The sequence below is a fragment of the Lynx rufus genome, unplaced genomic scaffold (genome assembly GCF_022079265.1).
Source record: "Lynx rufus isolate CCGP_SWC_20201006 ecotype Redwood Valley unplaced genomic scaffold, mLynRuf1.p SCAF_2, whole genome shotgun sequence".
NCBI lineage: Eukaryota > Metazoa > Chordata > Mammalia > Carnivora > Felidae > Lynx > Lynx rufus.
Genome location: NW_025814834.1, coordinates 210,491,315 through 210,506,324, shown reverse-complemented (window position 1 = coordinate 210,506,324; position 15,010 = coordinate 210,491,315). Strand labels below are relative to the sequence as shown.

Below are 15,010 nucleotides of genomic sequence, written 5' to 3'. Positions count from 1 at the left end.
GCTCAGTGCGGAACCTGACGTGGGGCTCAATCCTATGAACGTGAGATCATGACCTGAGCTGAAGTCAGGACGCTGAACCGACTGAGCCCCCCAGGCGCCCCTGTATTTATTTGTTTTGAGAGACAGAGAGAGAGAGAGAGAGAACGAGAGAAAATGAGTGGGGAGGGGCAGGGAGAGAGGGAGAAACAGAATCCCAAGCAGGCTCTGTGCTGTGAGCTCAGAGCCCAGGGCGGGGCTCGATCTCACAAACCGTGAGATCACGACCTGAGCCAAAATTAAGAGTCGGACGCTTAACGACGCACTGAGCCACCCAGGCGCCCCCTGACGCTTATTTTGTATGCGTGTACATCGTAGGTCCAGAGAACGCTGTGACTTGTCCAAGTACACACAGCACACACAGCCTGAGGTTGAATCCAGGTCTCCCGCCTGCCAGGCCAGGCCTGGGTCGGGCTCAGGGTCGGGGTGCTGCCTGACGAGAAGCCGGGGAGTTTGGGGAGTGGTACTCATGGTGCCTGGGTCGGGGCCAGCTCTCCCGGCAGCTGAGCGGGCGCGAGCAGGAGCTGGACCAGGCACGGAGGGAGACGCAGCGGCAGGTGGAGGCGCTGGAGCGGGCAGCCCGGGAGAAGGAGGCTCTGGCCAAAGAGCGGGCCGGCCTGGCGGTGCAGCTGGCCGCAGCTGAGCGAGAAAGCCGGACCCTGTCGGAGGAGGCCACACGCTTGCGGTAAGGCCTTAGGCTCTGCCCAGCCCACCCTGGGCAGGCGGTGGGACGGGGGGAGGGGGGTCTGCCTGGGCCCGCCCTGGCATCGGCCCATGGGGGCAGTTACTTAGGAGCCAGGCTTGCCAACACGTTCTAGCTAGGGCCCAGCCTTCCCCCAGGGAGCGTGGGCCTGGCTGAGCAGGTAGGCTGGCGCCTGGCCCACGGCCGGCCACGCCCTGGGAGCCACAGTTTCCTGGGGCCCAGGAGGCCGAGTCCCAAGGCCTCAGGGATTGTATGTGCCGCAGCCTGGAGAAGGAAGCCCTGGAGAGTAGCCTGTTCGAGGTGCAGCGGCAGTTGGCGCAGCTCGAGGCCCGCCGGGAGCAGCTGGAAGCCGACGGGCAGGCCCTGCTGCTGGCCAAGGAGACCCTGACTGGTATGGGGGGCCCGAATCGGGGGTAGGGAACTCCAGGCTCCAGCCCGGTCTATATAACCCGTCGGGTTCTGGGGGCTCTGGAGGTTGGGAGCGCTGGCCCTGGAGTCTGGCTGACCTGAGTTCCGATTCTGCTTTTGCTACTTAGATCTGAGCTCTCTCGAGCAAGCCTCTTCCCTCTCTGGGCCGAAGGTTCCTCATTGGCAGTTAGAGGTGATAATGCTCCTCCTCTACAGCTGTTGCCAGGATGAGGCGAGAAAAGCGTGTGAAGGCCTTGGCCCAGGGCCTGGTTCAGCCAGCGGTGGCTGTTTGTCCTCGTCAGGGCACTTAGGTCTGAGTTCTCTGCAGAGCCACGGACTCTCTCGGCCCCCCACCCGCAGCCCCTCTTCCCTCCGCGTTCCCCACCCAGTGTCTCAAATCAGGGGTTCCTCTTACTCAACGAGCATTTACCAGGCATCTACTTGGGCCGTAAAAATTAATTTTGCTGTCCACATCTACCTGAGCCAGACAGAACCAGGAAGGGGCATGCTGACAGAGTCTCTGGTGGGCTTCCAACCCAGGAGATGGTTTTTAGATTGTTCCCAGTGGGGTATGACTTCCCCATGGTCACCTCCATTAGTGCTGACAGCCCAGCAAGTATGTTTATAGCAATCAGTCATTAAAGGAGACGCCTTATGGAAAGCCGTGCAGCTTTGGAAAATTACCTGACTTCTCTGAGCCTCCATTTCCTCATCTGTAGATTGGGCATGAGACAAGCCACGTAGGTGTGTTACGAAGGTGTGGTGAGAATATATCTCTCATGTGCTCCGCCAGGAGTTTGACCCCTTGTAAGCATTCAGTCAATAATGGGGGCTGTTATATTTTTGCTAACCTCCCCATTTGGAGGAGGGAGGTCTTCCTCATGTCGTTTCATTTCTTTGATGCCATTCGCAGTCGACAGGGAGGGAGACAGGGCCAACAGACTCATGTGGCAGATGGGGAAACTGAGGCCCAGAGAGAGCAGGGAGCTTCCCCAAGGGAACTCAGCTTAGATCCCAGGGGGACCCTCGATCATCTGGGAGCTGCCCACGTGGCTCATCAGGTTTGAGTCTGCTGGCCCATGGGGAGGTTCTGACCCAAGGCTGTCCCTTCCTGTGCAGGGGAGCTGGTGGGCCTACGGCAACAGATGACAACTACAGAGGAGAAGGTGGCTCTGGACAAGGAGCTGATGGCCCAGAAGCTGGTGCAGGCTGAGCGGGAGGCCCAGGCCTCTCTGCGGGAGCAGCGGGCCGCCCATGAGGAGGACTTGCAACGACTCCAGCGAGAGAAGGTTCGGGCAGCTGGTTGGGGCAGGCGGGGCTCTGAACCGGTGTCTCCTCTGTGACCTCAGGCAACTCACCCTTCTCACTCTGCGTCAGTCTCCAAATCTGTGAAACGGAACCTCATCCCTGTCCCAGGGGCCCTGAGGGCACCTGTGAGGATCCACTGGGGATGCCTTATCGAACATGCAGATTCCCAGGCTCCAAATCTGGTTCAGCCCTGGTGATCCTGATGCAGGGGGTCCACAGCCACATTTGGGAAACGCTGATCTAATGTATAGTAGGAAAGCACTTTTTTTTTTTAAGTTTATTTATTTATTTTGAGAGAGAGAGAGAGAGCGCGCGTGTGCAGGTGGGGGAGGGGCAGAGAGAGAGAAGAGAGAAGATCTCAAGCAGGCTCTGCACCATCAGTGCAGAACCTGATGCGGAGCTCGAACTCACTCACGAACCAACCTTGAGATCGTGACCTGAGCTGATGTCAGACGCTTAACGCTTAACAAACACTTTCATTTGCTAAGAAGTGCTGTTTGCATACGAAAGACAACTCTGGGACCTGAGCACTTAGGCAAAGAGCCAGGTCACCAGAAGACCAAACAGAGCTATCTAAGAGCACTGGTTCTAGAGTTTCTTTGCCTGGGTTTGGACCTGATCTTGGTCATATATTGGTTAGGTTGCCTACGGCCTCAGTGCCTGTAACGATGGGGATAATGATAGTATATTGTGAAGGTGAGGTGAGATAATCCATAAAAAGCGTTTGGAATAATGACTGGCACTTCATAAGTGCTCCATAAACGCTGATTGTTATTACTGTGGCCCTAAGATACCGTCCAGAGCCCCGTGTCGGACAGGGCTGCGTCTCTCAGCAGTTCAGGCTGTTGCTTTATGACTCCAGGGGCCACCACATCGCGCCTAAAGTCAGTCGTCTTAGATTTGGGTGGATAGTATTTCCCTTCTCCAGCAGGGGGCAGCAAAGATTTGAAGAAGGGGCACCTGGGCCTACTTCTCGCAAGGTTGCTAGGGCCTACTGCTGGGGCCAAGTACCCGCCTGGGACCACCAGGGGGCCGTTCTTTCTTTGCCTGTGGGTTCTACCTACTCACCCATCCACCCGGTCCCCAGGGCGCCAGACTCCTGTGTCCTCTCCGACTCCTCCTGTGCCTTCTGGCCTGGCCTCTTAACATCACCGAATCTGTTCTCTTCTGTCGGGCTGCTCTGCATCCCCAGACCCCCTTTGCTCCCCACAGCCCGCCCCGCCCCTCACTACCTCAGCCCTGATCCCCGTCCCTCTTCCACAGCTTCCAAACCGCCCCTCGATCCAGCTCATCCCTAGCTTGCCCCGACTCCTCAGAATCAGCCCACCCCTCTCTACAGCCCACAGGGCCTGGTCTGGCCTGGCCGCTGCCCATGGCTCTGATGCATGTCCCCCTCGTAGTTCAAGCTCCAGTGACCTTAGATACAGTGTGTCGGGTTTTCTCTTTCCTCCGGGCCCGGGGCTGGCCTCTGGGTTTGGGATTCTGTTTCTCTCTTGACCTGACGGACTGCGGCTCATCTGTCCTTTGGGAAGTGTTCTCTGGCCCCCAGGCCAGGCTCCTGCCGCTCCCCGGGGCGCACACAGCCCCGGCGTGACCCCGTCACACCCTTACCATTCACCCCACCTTGTAGTTGCCTGGTGGCCTGCCCTGCCGCTCAGGTTCTGGGCTACAAGTGGCTCTCGCTGGCCTGAGGTCGGTGAGGGGCCGCCTGAGTCCAGCCTTGCGGGTCACACGTGCCCGGGGCCTGGCCCGCAGGAGGCAGCGTGGCGGGAGCTGGAGGCCGAGCGGGCCCAGCTGCAGGGCCAGATGCACCGGGAGCGAGAGGAGCTGTTGGCACGGCTGGAGGCAGAGAAGGAAGAGCTGAGCGAGGAGATCGCCGCCCTGCAGCAGGAGCGTGACGAGGGCCTCCTCCTGGCCGAGAGCGAGAAGCAGCAGGTTCGTGAGCCCCGGGGTGGCCTCCGCTGCTGCCCCAGGGGCCCCTGTTCTCCCGGGGCTGGTCCCTGTTCAGCCGCTCAGCAGCTGGGAGCTAGGAGTCCCTCTCTGGGTCTCAGTTTCCTCACCTGCAGGATGGGGGGACTCCAGGGGTGTGTGTGAAGCATTGCTGAGACCACGTTCACTGAGCCGTGCCTGGGAACTCCCGGAGCGGCTGTCACATTCGTGGCACTGTGAGCACTGGGTCCCAGAAAGCTGACCCACAGCCTGCCATCCCTTCTGCCACTCCAGGCTGCCCATGGTGTCCCCGGGGCTGCCTTCTGAGCAGTCCCTGCATTGCCCACGTGTAGCAGCTGAACCCTCCTCAAAAGAGCTAACTCCTGACTTTCCCATACCGTAAAGGAGACAGGCCTGTCCTTACTGGCCGTGTCACTCTGAGCAAGCCACTCTGCCTCTTTGAGTCCCGTTTCCTCATCTGTAAAAGGGGAATAACGAAGGGCCAGGATTACCGTGGGAAGTTGGCAGGATTTCTAAGTTGTGTCCACGTCCAGACTTGCTGTTCTGGTGGTTGTGCCCTTTTCGGGGGCTACGGAGGGGGTGAGTCCACACCGCTGCCCCGGGTCCACCTGTGGTGACCCAGACAAGGCACCGAGCCCCCAGGGGGCACATTTCCCAGGGCAGGGTGGGGGAAGGGCCCAAGCGTGCCCCCGTGACCAGCCGAGCCCCCAAGCCCTTTGCTCCCCGCCTCTGCCCAGGCCCTGTCCCTGAAGGAGTCCGAGAAGACGGCGCTGTCGGAGAAGCTGATGGGTACACAGCACAGCCTGGCCGCCGTCTCCCTGGATTTGGAGCGGCACAAGAGAGACGCCCAGAGCCGGCAGGAGCAGGACCGGGTAGGGCAGGCCAGGCAGGTGGGCCTCCATCCGAGCCAGGAGGCACGACCCTGCTTGGAGGGGCCCCCTCTCCCAGGCTGTGGGGGGAGCTTCAGCCCCTCCGTGGGGTCCCCCATGAGAGGGAGGTGGCACAGCTCTGCCCGGTGAATCCTAGTCTGAGGGAGAGAGCGGCTGTGGGCACAGCACTCACTGGGCATCAAGGGATCAGCAGACGGTGTGGCAGGCCCGCGGGAAGGGCCGCGTTTGGAGCCGACCCTCCTGGAAACAGCCGGGGGAGGGGGACGGGGGCACCAAGTCTGAGGAGTCCTGTCTGTCCTAGAGCACTGTGAACGCGCTGACGTCCGAGCTGCGGGACCTACGGGCCCAGCTTGAGGAGGCTGCCGCAGCCCACGCCCAGGAGGCCAAGAGGCTGCAAGAACAGGCCCGAAACCTGGACAGGCAGCGGGAGTCCTCCACGCGCGAGGTGAGCCGTTCCGGGCAGCACACCCTAAATGCCGCGGGGGGCCTGGCCCACTAGGGGCCCGGAAGAGTGTGTAAGGTTTGTCCCTGCATTTGAGAACGAGCGAACAGCCAATGTAGAAAGGAGGCGGTAAGCCTTTATTAAGCGCTCGTTGTATCTGTCTGGGACTCGGCACTGGTGGGGTCCCTGCCCTCTTGGTGTCCCTCCCTAGAAAGATCCTGGTGGATGATTATTTCAGGCCCAGACACCACTAACTCCAGCACGCTCTGCCCCCGAATCAGAACTCACACCTGTGGTCTGAGTCGCTGCAGAGCCGCGGGGCCGGTGCCTGTGGCCGGGGATACAGGTGCGGGCTGGCTTCTGCCAAGTGCCGGCTCCGGCAGGGCCCGTACCCTGTCCCGTGACAACCTGCCACCCTCGCAGGCAGAAGAGCTTCGGACGCAGCTGCGCCTGCTGGAGGACGCCCGTGACGGGTTGCGGCGGGAGCTGCTGGAGGCCCAGCGCAAGGTGCGCGACAGTCAGGATGGCCGTGAGGCCCAGCGCCAGGAGGCCAGCGAGCTGCGGCGCAGCCTGGGTGAGGGCGTCAAGGAGCGCGAGGCCCTGCGGCGTTCCAACGAGGAGCTGCGGGCGGCCGTGAAGAAGGCTGAGAGCGAACGGATCAGGTGGGGCAACGTGGGGGCAGGGGCCAGCTCGGTCCTTCACCGGGCCCATCCTTCACCCTGGATCACGTCCCTGGAAGCTAACTTCACCCCCAGGGTTCTGGGGAAATCACACAGATGGGGAGTCTGTGCCCTTGAACCACAGCTGGCCACGTGGGTGGTTTTAGGCAATTTTCCCATCTGAAAGAAGGGGAAAGGTAGCAGCTGACCCCACTTGCTGGTATCTCCCTGGAGACTAGCCCCAACCCTGGAGTCACCTGTTGGCCTCTTGCAGCCTCGGGCCTGGCCCCCGGCCCTACAGGGCTTAGCTCAGGAGGGGCCACGTGGGCAGGTAACACTTGGGGCACCTCTAGGCCAAGAGCCAGTCCGACCAACTCCAGGGATTAGGGAAACAGACTTTTTTTTTTTTTTTTAAAGTTTATTTATTTATTTTGAGAGACAGAGCAAGCGGAGGAGGGGCAGAGAGAGGGGGAGAGAGAGAATCCAAGCAGGCGCCTCACTGTCAGCGCAGAGCCTGACGCGGGGCTTGAACTCACGAGCCACGAGATTGTGACCTGAGCTGAAATCATTAAGAGTCTACACTTCACCCACTGAGCCACCCAGGCCCCCAAGGAAAACAGGCTTCTGTGTAGATCCCCACCCTGCATTCTTCCCGGGACCCGTGGCTGCCGCTGACCTCTGCCCTCTGCCCTCTGCCTCCCCCCCCCCCCCCAGCTTGAAGCTTGCCAACGAGGACAGGGAGCAGAAGCTGGTGCTCCTCACGGAGGCACGAGTGGCCGCGGGCAGGGAGGCCGAGGAACTGCGGGCCGGACTGCAGGAGGTGGAGCGCTCGCGGCTGGAGGCCCGCCGGGAACTGCAGGAGCTCCGGCGGCAGGTACCCGCCCCGGGCCCTTGCCGCGTGCTGCCTCTTGTCCAAATCTCAGAGGAATCCAGGAGCAACAAAAGGTGTAGACCCTGTGAGATGGATGGGGAGCTGGCGAACACTTGTAAAGAGCCCGGCAGTAACTATTTCCAGCTCTAGGGGCCATACGGTCTCTGTCGCGATTACTCAACTCTGCCAGCAGAGCGAGAAAGCAGCCCGACACAGTACGTACGTGTGTGGGCGCGTGTTCCATGAACACTTTGTTGATGGGCACCGAAATTCGATTTTATACCATTCTTCGCGTGTAAGACATAATATTCCTGGATTTTTAAAAAAAAATTTTTTTTTTAATGTTTATGTATTTTTGACACAACGCGAGAGACAGAGTGCAAGCAGCGGAGGGGCAGACAGAGGGAGACACAGAACCCGAGGGGGGGCTCCAGGCCCTGAGCCGTCAGCCCAGAGCCTGACGCGGGGCTCGAACTCACGAACCGTGAGATCATGACCTGAGCCGAAGTCGGACGCTTAACCGACTGAGCCACTCAGGCGCCCCTGTTCTTGGATTTTCTTTCCACCATTTGAAAATGAACCATGTCCAACTATTTACAAACATGTAAAAACCGTCCTTGGCTCAGGCTTTCCCAGAAGACTTACAGAACATCCAAGAGCCCCATTTGGCTGCTAGGCTCTACCTCGTCCAGAGATATCACAGCGTGACTACCAAACTCTCTTCATCTCCCACCAGGGCCCCCCTTTACCGCTTCGGGCTCCTTCCTGTTGGGTTGAAGTCCTGGGAAGCCACAGGAGTGTCTGAAAGGAAGTCACATCTATGTGCCAGGCTCTTGCTGGGTGTTGTGCATGCAGCCCCCTCACTCTAGTGGCATGGGGTAGATGGGCCTTACCCCCCACCTGCTCCTGTGGGGAAATGGGGGCTTAGAACATACCTTTGTATTCCGCTCATCTGAGATTAAATCCCAGTCTGCTGCTTGTGGGCTGTGTGGCTTTGAGCAAGTCACTTCTCCTCTCTAGGCTCCATTATCTATTGAGTAAGGATAATGTCAGTACCTGCCCTATAGACAGTGGTGTGAGACCAAATGAGTTCATACAGCCGAAACGCTTAGAACAGATGTGGACACGTGGTAAGCACTCCGTAGGTCAGGCATCACTGTAGAGGAAGGTGGCCAGGAGGCCTGTGGTTCCTGCCCTGCAGAATTCCTTTTCTGATGCGGGTCCACCACGCCCCATGATAAGTAGTTGCGATTAGGCAATAAATGGAGGTGATTGGTGTCCAGGTGCCTGGCATGGCTGGAGCTCGGTGAAATCTGGAGCAGGTCCCCAGTGGATTCGAGGTGGTGTTCAATGTCTGTGTCCCTGGAGCAGTGGGTCCTGAGTGCTCCCTGTGCCTGGACAGGACAAGGCATAGGGGCAGAGTTGAACGGGCCCTCGCCACCCTGGGCTAGAAGGGGCTGTGGATGCCGAGAGTGGATGCTGGGTCCTACCTGTCTGCTCTCTCTCACAGATGAAGGTGCTGGACGGTGAGAACACCAGGCTGGGCCGGGAGCTGGTGGAGCTGCAGGGCCGCCTGGCCCTGGGTGAGCGGGCAGAAAAGGAGGGCCGGCGGGAGGCCCTGGGCCTCCGACAGAAGCTGCTGAAGGGCGAGGCCAGCCTGGAGGCCATTCGGCAGGAGGTAACTCGGGTGTGGATGGGGAGGGTCTTAGGAGGCAGTTGGGGGTGCCCTGGGTTTCCTCTCCCCTGTCAAGAAGCGGGTGGGGACTCCAATGCTGGAGTCATTCTGAGACATCACTCCCGAGGACTCGTTCCTGTCCTCCGCTCCTTGAGATTCTTCTCCAGGTATAATAGTAATAACAGCTGCGGGAACTGTGTAGCAGGGGTGAGGGGGGTAGGGGGAGCTCTGTAGACATAACCTTGTTTGATTCTCTCAGCAGCCTAATGAGGCAGGCTCTCTTACCCCATTTTTCACAGAGAACCAGACACTTAGGCTCAGAGAGGTCAAGGGGTCTACTCAAGATCACACAGCCACCCAGGTCTGTCTGACTCCCAAGCCTATACTCTTTCCATTCTGCTTTTCTGGCTGTTTTCACTTTAGTGCATCTACTGTGTGACCTTGACTAAATCACTTAACCTCTCTGTGGTTCAGAGCACTGATGGGATGGGGGCCCTAGCATAAGTCCTGGCATCCAGGGGCTCTGTGAATGGTGGTTTCTAGTGAAACTGATGGCTGTGAGTGGTTGATTTATCCTCTAAACCAGAGGGGTGTGTGTGGGATCATGCACTCCATCGGAAAATAATTTTTTAGTACATGCCCCATTGTGTGATTTATTGGTAAGTTATGTGCACTGAGGGACAGTACAGCCTAATGGTTGGAAGAACAGCCACTGGAGGGGCGCCTGGGCGGCCCAGTTGGTTGAGCGTCCGACTTCAGCTCAGGTCATGATCTCACGGTTTGTGGGTTCAAGCCCCGTGTCAGGCTCTGTGCTGACAGCTCAGGGCCCGGAGCCTGCTTCGGATTCTGTGTCTCCCTCTCTCTCTGCCCCTCCCCTGCTCACACTCGCTCACACTCTGTCAGTCTCTCTCTCAAAAGATAAACATTAAAAACATAAGAAAGAAGGAAGGAAGGAAGAAAGAAAGAAGGAAAAAGAAAGAAAACAGCCATGGAGCTACTGTGCTTGGCTTTGAATCCTGGCTCCGAGATTACTAGCAGTTTGGCCTTGGCACAGCTGCTCTGTGCCTCAGTTTCCCCCCTTGTAAAATGGAGATGATTCATGGTGGTAAAGTTTTTTTGGGAAAGTTCTTAGTCCCTGGCACTGATAAGTCCTGTCCATGGAAGTGTGGGCTGTTAGTTTATTACTAATAAATTGTATATATTACAAGGCATGTACACAGAAAGAAGAGAAAAAAAGATTCTAGTAGTTAGTTAATTCCCACTTTCCCGTGGATATTCCTGCACAAACTGCCTGGGTGGAGACCACTAAAGAAGCAGGTGTTGTGCCAGCCACTTTGGGGTGGGTGGGCTCCAGGCTGGGCCTGGGAGGCGGGGCGTCGGGTTGGGGGTGGCCTTGCTGACCCCCACCTCCCGGCGTTGCCCGACCCAGCTCCAGGGAGCCCAGAGGAAGCTGCAGGAACAAGAGGGCGAGTTCAGGGCCCGCGAGCGAGGCCTGCTGGCCTCCCTGGAGGAGGCACGCGGCGCCGAGAAGCTGCAGCTGGACCACGCCCGCAGCTTGGAGCTGAAGCTGGAGGCGGTGCGGGCCGAAGCCGCGGAGCTGGGGCTGCGGCTGAGCGCGGCCGAGGGCCGGGCGCAAGGCCTGGAGGCCGAGCTGGCCCGCGTGGAGGCGCAGCGGCGCGCAGCCGAGACCCAGCTGGGCGGCCTGCGCTCAGCTCTGCGTCGGGGCCTGGGCCTCGGGCGCACTCCCAGCCCGGCCCCGCTGCCCTCGCCGGGCTCGCCGGCCCGGGGCGCGCCCGCTGGAGGTGAGTGGAGCCACGAGGGAAAGGGCGGGGCGGTGGGCGGGCTTCACTGTGGCCACGCCCCCGATTAGGTCGGCTCCGCCTGAGAGCGGGCTGCTGTCTGGGCCATGCCTCTCCTTTAACGGACCAGTCTCAATCCCGGCCCATATCACTTTCCTTCCCTTTGGGGAGTCTGCCCAGGCTCTTCCCCTTCGCTAATTTGTGTTCCTCTGGTTGCTTCATTTTAAAGGAGGTGCTGGTGCTTTTTTTTTTTTTAAGTGTTTTTCAGAGAGAGAGAGCGCGCGCGCGCGCGCGCGCGCGCGCGAGTGGGGGAGGGGCAGAGAGAGAGGGAGACAGAATCCGAAGCAGGCTCCAGGCTTTGAGCTGTCAGCACAGAGCTGGACGCGGGGGCTTGAACCCAGGAACCGTGAGATCATGACCTGAGCTGAAGTCCAACGCTCAACCGACTGAGCCATCCAGGCGCCCCTGATGGTGCTTGTTCTTAATGCCCCTGACTCCTCTGAGACTTTGAGGCTCCGTCCTCTATAATTGATCCTCACTCCCTCTCTCCATCAGTCTCCCACCCCTAGCTTGATACCCCTCCACACTAGACTTGTGACCCCAGCATCACAACCAGACCGTTACCTACCCGGCCTAAAACCTCTTCCAGCAACTCCTTCAGAAATCGTTCCAGTCCCATTTGTTCCCAGGGCCCCGTGGATGACTCCGGGAAAGTCAGCGCTGTGCTATAGCAGGGGTGAGCACACCTTTGGAGAGCATCCTTGTCTCAGCCTGACATGATTCTATCTTGACTCCTAGGGCCTAGAATAGAACCTCTGGAATCTTAGCACCGTGGGCAATTCACTATGGGATACTGAGTTGTTGCCTCTTCAAATCCACAGATTGAACCCCTGGATCACATTCGATCAGTTATGCAATACTTATTAAGCGCTGGCTGGGTGCTCAAGACAGCTTCACTATGGGATGGAGCAGTAAACAAACTGGCGTTTCTGCGCTTAGGGAGTTTCTAGTCTAGGGAGAGGCGCAGACAATCAATGTGATATAGAGATGAAATCGAGAATGTTCTGGGTGGTAGTAAGGGCTGGAGAATAGGTAAGGACAAATGCATTCAAGGACATTGCTGGTGAGAATGTAAAACAGCACAGCTGCTGTGGAAAACAGTTTGGCAGTTCGTCAAAAAACTTGGAATTACTGGCAGCCTGAGTGGCTCCGTCGGTTAAGCATCCAACTTCGGCTCAGGTCACGATCTCGCGGTTCATGAGTTCGAGCCCCACGTCGGGCTCTGTGCTGACGGCTCAGAGTCTGGAGCCTGCTGCGGATTTCGTGTCTCCCTCTCTCTCTCTGCCCCTCCCCTGCTCAGGCTCGGTCTCTCTCTGAAAAATAAACGGTTTAAAAAAAAAAAAAACTTAGAAAAACACTTGGAATTACCATGTGCACCAACCATTCAGAGCATCATAAAAGGTGGAATCAACCAGTGTCCACCGACAGATGAGTAGATAAACAAAATGTGGCATAGCCACACAAAGGGATATTATTCAGCCTTAAAAAGCAATGCTATTCTGATCCGTGTTACAACATGGATGAGCCTCGACAATATTATGCTAAGTGAAAAGCCAGTCGCAAAGGGACGCTTGCGGGAAATACCTAGAAGAGACACATGTATAGAGGTAGAAAGTAGATTAGAGGTCACTAGGGACTGGGGGGAGGGGAGGCTCGGGAGTTAACTGCTTAGTGGACACAGAGTTTCTGTTTGAGGCCGTACCTGTCAGTTTGCTGGGGCTGCAAAACCGAGTACCTTAAACTTCAGTTTGTGTCTAATTGTTCTGAAGGCCAGAGTCCCAGATTAAGGTGTCAGCGGGACCATGCTCCTTCTGAAGTCTCTAGGGAAGGATCTGTTCCAGGCCTCTCTCCTGGCTGCCTATAGTTCCTAGGCTGGTGGCAGCAGGACCCAAGCTTCACTTGGTCTTCTTGTGTGTGTATCCAAATCCCCCCTTTGTGTTAGGATACCAATAATACTGGATTAGGGGCTCACCATACTCAACTACGACCTCGTCTTTTTTTTTTTTTTTTTTTTTTTTTTTTTTTTTTTTTAGAGAGAGAGGGAGAGCAGGGGAAGGGTAGAGAGAGAGGGAAGGAGAGAATTCCAGGCAGGCTCCACACTGTCAGTGCAAAGCCCAATACGGGGCTAGAAGCCACAAACTGAGATCATGACCTGAGCTGAAACCAAGTGCTTAACCGACCTCCTCTTAACTAATTACATCTCCAAGAAGCTTACTCCCAAATAAACTCACATTCTGACATGCCAGGGGTTGGAGCTTCAACTAATGAATTTTGGGGGGACATAGTTCAACCCAAAATAGGTATGATGGAAGATTTGGGAACAGATAGTGGTGATGGTCTCATAACAATGTGAATATAATTGGTTAGAAAGGCACATTGGGGCGCCTGGGTGGCTCAGTCGGTTAAGTGTCTGACTTCTGCTCAGGTCATGATCTTGCGGTTTGTGCATTCGAGCCCCGCATCGGGCTCTGTGCTGATAGCTCGGAGCCTGGAGCCTGCTTCCGATTCTGTGTCTCCCTCTCTCTCTGCCCCTCCCCTGCTCACGCTCTGTCTCTCAATAATAAATAAACGTTAAAAAATTAAAAAAAAAAAAGGCCACCAAAATGGATGTAGAAAAAGCATTTGATAAAATTCAACATACAGTTATGATCCAAACTCTTGGAAAACTAGAAAAAGGTTTCCTTAACTGATAAACTAGTTCTCCAAAACCCTACAGCAAATATTACATTTGACTCCTGTATTTAATATTGTACTGGAAGTCTCAAAGGTCCTAGCCAGTACACTATGGTAAGAAACATAGAATTAATGTTTTAAGGTTCAGGAAGGGAGAAACAAAACTGCCACTATTTATAGATCACGTGATTTTTCTATGTAGAAAATACAGGAGGGGGCACCTGGGTGGCTCAGGCAGGTAAGCATCTGACTTCGGCTCCGGTTATGACCTCATGGTTTGTGAGTTCGAGCCCTGTGTCGGGCTCTGTGCTGACAGCTCAGAGCCTGGAGCCTCCTTTGGATTCTGTGTCACCCTCTCTCTCTGCCCCTCCCCTGCTCATGCTCTCTCTCTCTCAAAAATAAATAAACGTTAAAAAATTTGTAAAAAAATACAGGAGAAGCTACAACAAATTGTTAGAACAAGTAAGAACCTTTAGTAAGGTTGCTGGAAACAAGATCAACATACAAAAGTTAATTATATTTTATTATATCAACAGAAGCAGAACACGTTTGTTGTTTACTGCCAACACCAGAATTGATAAAATATCATTTATACTGGCACTAAGAAATCTCTCCCCCAAAGAAAACACCAGATCTAGATAACTTTACAGATAAGGTCTACTGTCCAAGGAAAAAATAATTCTAATCTAATATGGCTTTTATGGAGACGAGCCATAAATGTTGTTGAGAGATGTTAAAAGAAACCTAAATAGGAGAAATGATTGTATGTATCAACAAATTCACTATTATAAATATGTCAGTTCTTCCAGATTCATCTATAGATTGAATGGTATTTCGGCAAAATTCTTTCTGTGTGTGTCCAACTTGACAAGCCAATTCTAAAACATCTATGGAAAAACAAAGACCAAGAAAGCCAACACACTCTTGAAGAAAAAGAACTAGATGGCTAGGGGTAGGGGCTTGCCTTGCCAAAGAAAAAAGTTAATATAAAGTTTTAGTAATTCAGGTGCTGTGCCACTGAGACCAACACTGGCTGTGTGGTCAAGGACCAGACCTGCATGTCCAAAGAAACCTGATCTGTGTTGGAAGCTTGGTCTGTGATGGACTTTCCCAAAAGTCCCAAAAGTATTTGGATAATTGAGAATCCATACAGAAAAATAAAAAAGAAAGAGACCCTTCCATCACCTTTTAGATAAACATCAACTTCAGTTAGATGCACTGCATTTTTTTTTAAGTTTTTTATTTATTTAGGTAATCTGTACACCCCTTGTGGGGCTTGAACTCACAACCCCAAGGTCAAGAGTCCCATGCTCTTCTGACTGAGCCAGCCAGGCACTCCTAAGTAGATTTGAAGATTAAATACAAAAGGCAAAACTGTAGCTTTTAAAAGACAACATAGGAAAATATCCTTAAAGACAACATAGGAAAATATCCTTACGGCTTTAGGACAGGAAGGGATTTCTTAAAACACACACACACACACACACACACACACACACACACACACACCCTGCTAACCATAACGTTACTAAATGT

At 55.3% G+C, this 15,010-nt stretch overlaps 1 protein-coding gene across 1 annotated transcript in view; it reads left to right on the top strand.

The window, feature by feature from the left end:
• The window catches only part of CROCC (ciliary rootlet coiled-coil, rootletin), a 45,272-nt gene that overhangs the window by 21,639 nt on the left and 8,623 nt on the right, over positions 1–15,010 (top strand). Inside the window, exons 18-27 of the mRNA XM_047082818.1 lie at positions 528–721; positions 1,003–1,130; positions 2,267–2,436; positions 4,211–4,390; positions 5,143–5,277; positions 5,597–5,740; positions 6,161–6,399; positions 7,111–7,270; positions 8,778–8,945; positions 10,372–10,744. Of these exons, the coding sequence (XP_046938774.1) occupies positions 528–721; positions 1,003–1,130; positions 2,267–2,436; positions 4,211–4,390; positions 5,143–5,277; positions 5,597–5,740; positions 6,161–6,399; positions 7,111–7,270; positions 8,778–8,945; positions 10,372–10,744 (1,891 nt within the window). The remainder of the gene's footprint in view (positions 1–527; positions 722–1,002; positions 1,131–2,266; positions 2,437–4,210; positions 4,391–5,142; positions 5,278–5,596; positions 5,741–6,160; positions 6,400–7,110; positions 7,271–8,777; positions 8,946–10,371; positions 10,745–15,010) is intronic.